At 48.8% G+C, this 9,754-nt stretch overlaps 1 protein-coding gene across 1 annotated transcript; it reads left to right on the top strand.

Annotated features, from left to right (window-relative positions):
• On the top strand, positions 1-3,375 carry LOC132673476 (PRAME family member 12-like). The gene is made up of 3 exons (XM_060626154.3): positions 1-305; positions 750-1,310; positions 2,469-3,375. Exons 1-3 carry the CDS (start codon positions 19-21, stop codon positions 3,025-3,027), a joined length of 1,407 nt encoding a protein of 468 aa, XP_060482137.1. The 5' UTR covers positions 1-18; the 3' UTR covers positions 3,028-3,375.
• Positions 3,376-9,754: the final 6,379 nt, after the last annotated feature.

Here is a 9,754-nt window from a genome sequence, read left to right as displayed (position 1 = left end):
TTTCAGAGCAGATTCAGGATGGTCACCAGGACCCCGCCCAGACTCCTGGAACTGGCGGCCCAGAGCCTGCTGAAGGACGAGGACTTGGCGATCGCCGCTCTGGAGTATCTGCCCACAGAGCTCTTCCCGCTGCTGTTCATGGAGGCCCTGGCTGGGAGGTGCGACAAGACCCTGAAGGCGATGGTGCGGGCCTGGCCCTTTGCCCGCCTCCCTCTGGGGGGCCTGACACAGATGCCTCACCAGAAGGCCTTACAAGCCGTGCTCGATGGGCTTGACTGCCTGCTTGCCCGGAAGGTTCGGCCCAGGTAAGGCTCATCCCTGTAGCCTGGTAGGGTCCCGGGCATCCTGGAAGAGGAGGCTGGGGTCAGGGAGACTGGATGGCCAAAGGGTGGATTAGAGGCATCCGATGAGGCCAGTGAAGGAGTCCACGACTTGGCCGCTGCTGGGCTCCCCGTGGTCAATGCCTTCTGGAGGCGAGGGCCGCTTGTCTCCGCCTCCTGCCAGTGATACTTAAAGGAACTAAGCAGACACCAGGGAGGATGGGAGGGGAAAAGGAGTTAGGGAAAAGTAAGGCAGGGAGGGAAGAAGAGGGCGAGCGAGCAGCTGAGCGATGTCTGGGATGTGAAGTGAAGGCGGCGGTGGGGGGGGGGGGGGGGGGGCGTCCCACTGTTGCCCAAACTGAGACTCCTGGTCTCTTTCTGCACCGATCGCGAAGCATCTCGGCCAAGCATCTCCCCTGTCGCCCACAGGAGGTGGAAACTGCGGGTGCTGGATTTACGGAATGCCAGTCGGAACTTCTGGAGCATGTGGTCTGGAGCCAGGGTCCATGAGTGCCCGCTGACGGGACCCGTGGCGGAGGACAGCTTAAGGATGAAGGGGCCCTCGGGTCCCTTGACGGTGTTCGTAGACCTCTGCCTCAGGGAAAGGGCCCTGGATGAACGCCTGGCCAACCTCATTAGGTGGGCCAGACGGAGGAGATCGCTACACCTGTGCTGTAAGAAGGTGACGATTTTCGGGATGCCCGTCCAAAATATTAAGGAGGTCCTGAATCTGGTGCAGCTGGGCTGTGTCCTGGAGGCGGAGGTGCATCTCACCTGGCAGCTGTCGACCCTGGGGAAGTTTGCTCCTTACCTGGGCCGGATGAGTAACGTGCAGACGCTCGTCCTCTCCCACATCCACAAGCCCTCCTCCTCCGAGGAGCAAAAGCACATTGGCCGGTTCACCTCCCAGCTCCTCCGGCTGCGCCACCTGCGGAAGCTCCGTATGGAATCTCCCGCCTTCCTCGAGGGCTGCCTGGGCCAGATGCTCAGGTGAGGGCGGGGCCCCACTGGGCTGGACTGGGTTGGAGGCTGTGGAAAGAGACGCCTTGCCGGGAAGCCGCACGCTGTGGGGGGGTCAGATGGGCGTGGGGGTGGGCTTGGGAATTCTTCCATCGGGAAGAGAGGTCTGAGTCAAGGTGGCCGGGGGGGGGGGGGGGGGGGGGCGGGGACAGTGAAGGGAAGAGGGCCCCGAAGAGGGGGAAGCCACAGCCGACGTGAGCATTTCCCAAGGTAAGCGCGGAGCTCCCTCCCTGGCCTCGCGCGCTTGCGCAGCCCGTCTCAACTCCCCTCTGTGAAAGGTTTTGCGCTCCAGGTCAGGTCATCAATGAGGGAAATGCAGGCTCCTGGGGGTGAGGAAGGGGAACAAGAGCAGAAAGAAGGATGAGGAGCGCTAGATGGTCTGCGGATGATGCAGGGATGGGAGCCCCTGCAGACTGGCGCCCCCAGCCGACGGGGTGGGGTCTTGCCCCGGTTTATTTATTCTTTTTTTTTTTTTTTTTTTTTTTAACCTTTATGTTTTAGAGACAGAGACAGCACGAGCAGGGGAGGGGCAGAGAGAGAGGGAGACACAGAATCCGAAGTAGGCTCAGGCTCTGAGCTGTCAGCACAGAGACCGATATGGGGCTGAAACCCACGAACCAGGAGATCATGACCTGAGCCGAAGTCCGACGCTCAACGGACTGAGCCCCCCACCCCCGCCCCCCCAGAAGCGCCCCTTGCCCTGGTTCGTTCTTTGTGTGTCTCCGTTAGCCTCACCTGGCCCAAAGATATGGGCACCTAAGGCCCAAGCAGCGGCCTGAAGGAAGCCTGAGTTGAGAGCATTTCTGGTCTTGCATGTACCACCATCAAAATTCACTGGTGCCCACGCTTAATCGAGCATATTCTAGCTCATTCCATTACCTTCATTTCCATAAGTAAGTGGAGTATGTTGTACTCTGCTTGCTTGACAGATGGGGAAAGGGAGCTTTAAAGATTTTGCGAAATCTCAGTCGCACAAGTGAAAGGGCTCAGCCTAAAATGAGACTGGGATCCTGGGACTGACCTTCATCAGATGGTCACGACGACGTCGGCCTTGGACAAGCCAGCTGTCTCCCCTTAAGGCTCCCTGCTCCCCCGATCGCCAGACCTAACTGCCTGGTTTCTCCCCAGGTGCCTGAAGAGCCCCTTGGAGGCCCTCTCCATAACCAACTGCCAGCTTACCCAATCAGACTTGGCATGCCTGTCCCAGTGCCCAAGCATCAGTCAGCTGAAGGAGCTGGACCTGAGTGGCCTCAGCCTGGCCCGTTTTAGTCCCAAGCCCCTCCAAGTTCTGCTCGAGACAGTGGCAGCCACCGTCCAGGACCTGGTACTAGAATACTGTGGACTCTCGGACACCCACCTGGAGGCCATCCTGCCGGCCCTCAGCCGCTGCCACCAGCTCCAGACATTCAGTGTCCGCGGGAACCACCTCTCCGTGGCCCTGATGGGGAGGTTGCTGCGTCACACCGCCGGGCTGAGCCGCCTGAGCCTCGAGCTGTATCCTGCCCCTCTGGAGAGTTACGGCAGTCGGGGGATCATCCACCCAGGGAGGTTCGCCCAGGCTCAGGCTGAGCTGCTGGGCATTCTGAAGGACTTAGGACTGCCCCGGACCATCTGGCTTAGAACTAACCCCTGTCCTCACTGTGGCAGCAAGATAGTCTATGATTCGGACCCCTTTGTGTCCTGCTAATTGCCTGACTAGTTGAGTGCATCCACCAGAAATTTCCTTCTGGGCACTAGGAGACGGACATCTAGGCTATAGGTGTATCATACATAAAGGGGGACACAGAGCCACGATTTCAGACATCTGCTCAGTGTGAATGGGGAAAGGACAGGTGATCCAGGACTGCAGGGTGCTGGGCGGAGGAAAAGTGACCTGGGGAGCTGCTGGGACCTCCAGGGACCTGTGTCCTATAGAGTCAGAAATGTGACTGTTTCTGGAGGGGGATTTGAGCCTGAGACCCACGCGTGGGTCTCATCCCTGGGTGGAGGGTTGTAAAGAAAAGATAGGAAATAAACAACCCTGGTGTGAACTCTCTGGTGCCTTCCGTGATACCTTCACCAGTTGTCCCAGTATACACTTCAGGAGTCTCCAGTTACTGATGGGGAAAAAACTGGTGCCAAGCTGTCTACAGACAGAAACTCTCACTGATGCCCTGGGGTTTGGCCCCAGGAGCTCACAGCATATTTATGATTTTCTCCAGTTCTTTATTCTCTCTGGGGCATCTCTTGCTTCTTTTGTTTCGGGGGCTATTCAGGGGGTTAATACACGCAACTGGGACATACTAAGTGGCCGATGAGCCACTGGTGCACACGGCTCTGGGGACCCTCGCTGCTGCCTCGGATGCCCTGACCTGGACACGAGCACTTGCTACCGTTCTCCAGATGGTTCCAGAGACCTCAGTGCCTGGCCTTTGTGCAGAGAAAGGGCTTTGCTGCTCAAGGCAGGGCCCCGGTTCTGGAAAGGGTTGTTTACGCTGCAGATTAGCTGGAGAACTCTGGGCCTCACCGTGCATGCGGGTGGGTAGTAGTCCTTGAATTCAACTAGTGGCCAGGAAAGACATCCAAGTTCCTTTTATTTTATTTATTTTATTCTATTTTAATTTTTCATCCAAGTTCCTTTCAGCAAAAGCACTGAAATCATACAGACAGGCAAATTTTAATTTTTATGTTTATTTTGAGAGAGAATGCACGAGCAGGGCTGGGGCAGAGATGGGAGAATTGGCTCATGTGGTTAGAGACCAAGAAGTCCCGCCATCTGCAAACTGGAGAACCTGCAAAGCCAGTGGTGTAACTCAGTCCGAGACCGAATCCCTAAAAATCAGGGGAGCTGATGGTGTATCTCCCAGTGTGAGGCCAAAGGCCTGAGGAGGGAGGACCCCCGTGTGAGCCCCAGGGTCTGAAGGGTTCAGAGCCGAGAGCTCCAGACGTTCATGGGCGAGAAGAGAGAATTTGCCCTTCCTTCCCCTTTTGGTTCCATTCTGGTCCCCAGGGGATTGAACGGTGCTGAGAATCTCTAACCTCAGTCTAGTGATTCGAACACCAATCTCTTCCAGAAACACCCTTACAGACACACCCAGGATTAAAGTTTGACTGGCCATCTGGGCATCCCTTAGCCGTCCAGGCGAGACACACACAAAAAAACTCATCACAGTTACTCTAAACAAGGGCACCCAAATGAAGGTTCTCTGCTAAGGATTCGGGGGCTGAGTTGCTGGTGGGACTTAGACAAGCACCTCAGTCTCCCCGTAAAATAATAACCCAGCTTATTGGATTTTTGTAGGATCCAATAAGATGATGCACGTGGAGGGCTCGGCATACAGTAAGAGCTCAATAAATGGGTCTTTCCCTTGACTCCTCCATCTTCCCTTCTGTTCCTGAAAGTAGGGCACAGGGGATGCCATGGGACTCAGCTTTTACATGTGGCCACCAATGGATCATGATTCACGCAGCCAGCTTCAGCAGCCGGTGCAGGGAGAGGGGGGGCACATGTGAAAGACTGGATTTCTCTCTAGTGTGGCGCAAACATTTCCAAGCCTCAGGACTTGTGTGCCACCTGCTGGTAGATCCGGATAACACAAGTTTGTGTTGCGCGCAGGGCTATACTAGCTTTTTGTTTTTTTCAATCAGTATTTTTAAAAAATCTGTTAGGTAAATGCGATTTGAGTGTAAATATTTGTGTTGTGATACATATAAATATTATAAAGATTCTAAAAGAAAGTGTTTTTTAACAAGAAACTTTATTTTTTTATCTATTTATTTTTAATTTTTTTAACGTTTACTCATTTTTGAGAGACAGAGCACGAACAGGGGACGGGCAGAGAAAGAGAGGAAGACACAAAATCCAAAGTAGGCTCCAGGCTCTGAGCTGTCAGCACAGAGCCCGACGTGGGGCTCGAACCCATGAACCACGAGATCATGCCCTGAGCTGGAGTCAGATGCTAAACAGACTGAGCCACCCAGGCGCCCTTATTTATTTTTTTTTAAGTTTATTTTTGAGAGAGAGAAAAAGAGCGCAAGTGGAGGAGGGGCAGAAGAGAAAGGGAGTCACAGAATTGGAAGCAGGTTCTAGGCTCTGAGCTGTCAGCACAGAGCCCGATGAAGGGTTTGAACCTACAAACTGTGATATCATGACTTGAGCCTAAGTCGGACACTTAACTGACCGAGCCACCCAAGCGCCCCAGAAATTTAATGTTTTTAAAGCACGCATGCAGATATTTTCAAAAAGGTTTTACTTCGTTTGATGCCTGTGAACAAGTGAGATTTTAAAACTGAGTTTAAAAAATCAAGGAACAAGAATTGTCTCCTCTGTAAAAAAAAAAAAAAAAAAAAAAAAAAAAAAAAAAAAAAAATTAGAATCAGAAAATTTTAGAGCTGGAAGGTTATAGTTCAATTTTTAAAGTAGACTTTATCTTTTAGAGCAATCTTAGGTTCACAGTAAAACTGAGCAGAAAATAGTTTCCATTTAACTCGACCCTCCCCACCCCACACAACGCGCAGCACCCCTCCCCCCCCGCCGCCAGAGAGGTCCCCTTGTTACAACTGGCCGACCTACACTGACGTGTCATTATCATCCAAACTCCGTACTAATTTACATCGGGGTCCACATTGGGTGCTGCGCATCCTATGGGTCTGGGCAAATGCACAACGATGTATGTCCACCATTGCAATATCACACAGCGTAGTATTACTGTCCTAAAAAGCCTCTTTGCTCTCCGATCATCCCTCTCTGCCCCCAGTGCCTGAAACCACTGATCTCCGCTGTCTCCAGAGTTTGCCTCTTTCAAAATGTCTTACAGTTGCAATAATATAGTCAGTAGCCTGTTCGGATTGGCTTCTTTTGCTTTGTAATAGACATTTGGGTCCGTTCCTGGCTTTTCATGGCTTGATAATATTCCACTGTCTGATTACACCCTGGCTTATTCCTCCATTCTCCTACTGAAGGAGATCTTTGTTGCCCCCAGGTTTTGGCAATTATGGCTAAAGGTGCTCCAAGAATCTGAGTGCAGGTTCCGGTGTGGACATTAAGTTTTCACCTCATTTGGACAGATGGCAAGGGCCAAGACTGCCGGATCACCTGATTAGGATATGTATTACGATTATTTTTTTTCCCCTTGACAGTCTCACCTGTGAGACAGAGATGGGCCCATAACGGGACTGTGTCCCTGTCACCCTGTGGTCCCATAGCAGAGCACAGAGCCTGGTGGTAGCAAACGTTATAGCTGCATCGTTCATGGAAATGAACCATGAGTTTAGAGCTAAATGCAAATTTGGGGAAAGCCAACATTAGCAGGCTACCAATAATATAAATAAATTGGATATGGAAAGACGCGCCGGTGGGATTCTGTGGTCCCCGCATTTGTACATGTAAACGGTACAGGAGGGCGAACTGCCTTTGTCTTCCATGCTTGGTTTTGGTTTTGTCCAAGTAATATAGACAACGTTCTCCATGTAAAACATTCTGTTAATGCAGACAGAACAGACATCTCCCTGAACTTTCTCTTCATCCCGGGCCCCTCTCCAGAGAGTTCAGTTTCGTGTACCTTCTTCCAGAGTTTTCTCCGTCTTTCTATACATTTATATGTGCATATAGAAATGTCTGGTCTCGGGGCGCCTGGGTGGCTCAGTCGGTTGAGCGTCTGACTTCGGCTCAGGTCAGGATCTCACAGTTTATGGATTCGAGCCCCACATCGGGCTCTGTGCTGACAGCTCAGAGCCTGGAGCCTGCTTCGGATTCTGTGTCTCCCTCTCTCTGCCCCTCCCCTGCTCACGCTCTGTCTCTCTCTGTTTATTCAAATAAGTAAACATTAAAAAAAATCCCAAATGCATGGAGAAGTATACTGAGTAATATACAAAACCCTTAGGTACCCGCACCCAGCTTAACACTTTTAAAATATTCACATTTTGTCATATTTGCTTTAGATTTTTTAAGCCTATTACAACTTGATAGTCACATATGACTCTCCCTGGGGAGAGTCATCGCTAAACCTCATCATCCGTCAACTCCTATGGCTCCTTCCTTCTCAGAGCTAATCACTACCTTAACTTTGTTATATATTATCACCGTGCATGTTTTAATAACATTTTTATACATATGCATCCGTGAATAACAAATTATTTCAGATGTTGGTAAAATTCACATCAAGGTCATACTTTATATATCCTCCTTCAGAGTGTTTTTTGGGGACCAAGATGTTGTTTTTGAGATTTATCAATATGAATTCATGTAAATTTTAAAATCAATGGTATTGTGCTATGGTTTATTGATAGGAAAGTATACACAATTAGTTTACAGTTTGTTAAGTTTTGACAAATATGTGCATCTGTGGAACCAGCACCACAATAGGACACAATATATTTCCCTTACCCTCCAAAGTTGCTACTGCCCTTGCCCGTCCTTTGCTGTCAGTCACCCCTGCCTGGCCCCCAGGGACAACTGATCTGTGAGATTTTTTCATGATGTTGTTGTTTTTTTGTTTGCTTTTGTTTTTGTCACTATAAGGATGCATTTCCCAGAATATCCTGTAAATTGAATCATAATTCTACCTTGTTTTCTGTGTCTGGCTTCTTTGAGCCTCATACTTTGAGGACCATTATACTATGTGTACAGGTGATTTCTTCCTTTTTAAAAAAAATTTTTTTAATGCTTATTCATTTTTTGAGAGAGAGAGAGAGAGAGAGAGCACAAGGAGGGGCAGAGAGAGAGGGAGACAGAATCTGAAGCAGGCTCCAGGCTCTGAGCTGGCAGCACAGAGTCTGACGCGGGGCTCAAACCCACCAACGGTGAGATCATGACCTTGAGCTGAAGTCGGATACTTAACCGACTGAGCCACCCAGTGCCCAATTTCTTCCTTTTTATTACTGTGTAGTGTCCATTGCATGGACTCACCACACATTGGTTATCTACTCACCCCTTGGTGGACATTTGTGTTGTTTCCAGTTTGTGGTTGGTATGGAAAAAGCTGCTGCGTGAATTATGTACGATTCTTTGTGTGGACATATTTCATTTCTTTTGGGCAAATACTTAGGAGAGGGATTGCAGGTTTGAACAATAAGCTCATGCTTATCTTTATAAGAAACTACATTTCCGTGGTAATCAATGATGCTGAGGACATTTTTGTGTGCTTATCTGGCTTGCACATCTTCTTCTGTGAAGTGTCTCTTCAAGCGTTTTGCCCATTTCTTTTGGTCTTTAAACTTTTTTTTTTATGTTTATTTATTTTTGAGAGAGAGAGAGAGAGAGCATGAGCGAGCAGTGGAGGGGCAGAGAGACAGGGAGAGAGGGATTCCAAGCAGGCTCTGTGCTGTCAGTGCAGAGCCTGACATGGGGTTTGAACTCACAAACTGTGAGAGCATGACCTGAGCCAAAATTAAGAGTCAGACCCTTAATCGACTGAGCCACCCAGGTGCCCCATAATCTCATTATTGAGTTGTAAGAAATTTTTAATATATTCCAGACACAAGTCCTTGCTAGATATATGTATTGTGAATATTTTCTTCTAGTCTGTGTCCTGTCTTTATTTTCTCAGTGGTACATTCAGAAGAACAAAAATTAAAAATTTTAATAAAGTCTAACAGAACTACAAATCAAAACTACGATGAGATACCACCTCACGCCTGTCAGAATGGCTAAAATTAACAACACAGGAAACAATAGATGTTGGCAAGGATGTGGAGAAAGGGGAACCCTCTTACACTGTTGGTGGGAATGCAAACTGGGTGCAGCCACTCTGCAGAACAGAATGGAGATTTCTCAAAAAGCTAAAAATAGAACTACCTTATGACCCAGCAATTGCATTCCTAGGTATTTACCCAAAGGATACAAAAATACAGATTCAAAGAGGCACAGACACCATGCTGTTTATAGCAGCATTATCAACAACAGATAAACTGTGGAAAGAGCCCGAATGTCTATCTATTGATGAATGGATAAAGAAGACGTGGTGTATATATATGTATATGTGTGTGTGTGTGCAGTGGAATATTAGTCATCAAAAAGAATGAAATTTTGGCATTTGCAGTGATGCAGATGGAGTTGGAATGTATTACGCTAAAGGAAATACGTCAGAGAAAGACAAATACCATGTGATTTCACTCATATGTGGAACTGAAGAAACAAAACAGATGAACATACGGGAAGGAAAAAAAAGAGGAAAGCAAACCACAAGAGACTCTTAATGACAGAGAACAAACTGAGGATTGATGGAGGGAGGTGGGTGGGGGAGGGGCTAGATGGGTGATGGGCATTAAGAAGGACACCTGTTTGTAATGAGCAAATAAGAAAAAAGAAAATTTTAATAAAATCTAATGTATCAACTTTCTCTTTTATCATTTGTGCTTTTGTGTCCTATTCGAAAAGTCTTTGTTCACTCTAACGTTGCAAGGATTATATGCTAAGTTTTCTTCTAGAAGTCTTA

Source organism: Panthera onca, chromosome C1 (genome assembly GCF_046562875.1).
Source record: "Panthera onca isolate mPanOnc1 chromosome C1, mPanOnc1 haplotype 2, whole genome shotgun sequence".
Taxonomy (NCBI): domain Eukaryota; kingdom Metazoa; phylum Chordata; class Mammalia; order Carnivora; family Felidae; genus Panthera; species Panthera onca.
The sequence above is the reverse complement of the archived record's forward strand: the minus strand, read 5'-3'. Positions and strand labels throughout refer to the sequence as shown.

What these genes read in the sequence shown, in the direction of transcription:
- LOC132673476 (XM_060626154.3), top strand. Translation starts at nt 19, where the DNA reads ATGGTCACCAGGACCCCGCCCAGACTCCTGGAACTGGCGGCCCAGAGC. An exon ending in GCCCGGAAGGTTCGGCCCAG is followed by an intron (nt 306 to 749) that starts GTAAGGCTCATC and finishes TGTCGCCCACAG; the next exon opens with GAGGTGGAAACTGCGGGTGC. An exon ending in TGCCTGGGCCAGATGCTCAG is followed by an intron (nt 1,311 to 2,468) that starts GTGAGGGCGGGG and finishes GTTTCTCCCCAG; the next exon opens with GTGCCTGAAGAGCCCCTTGG.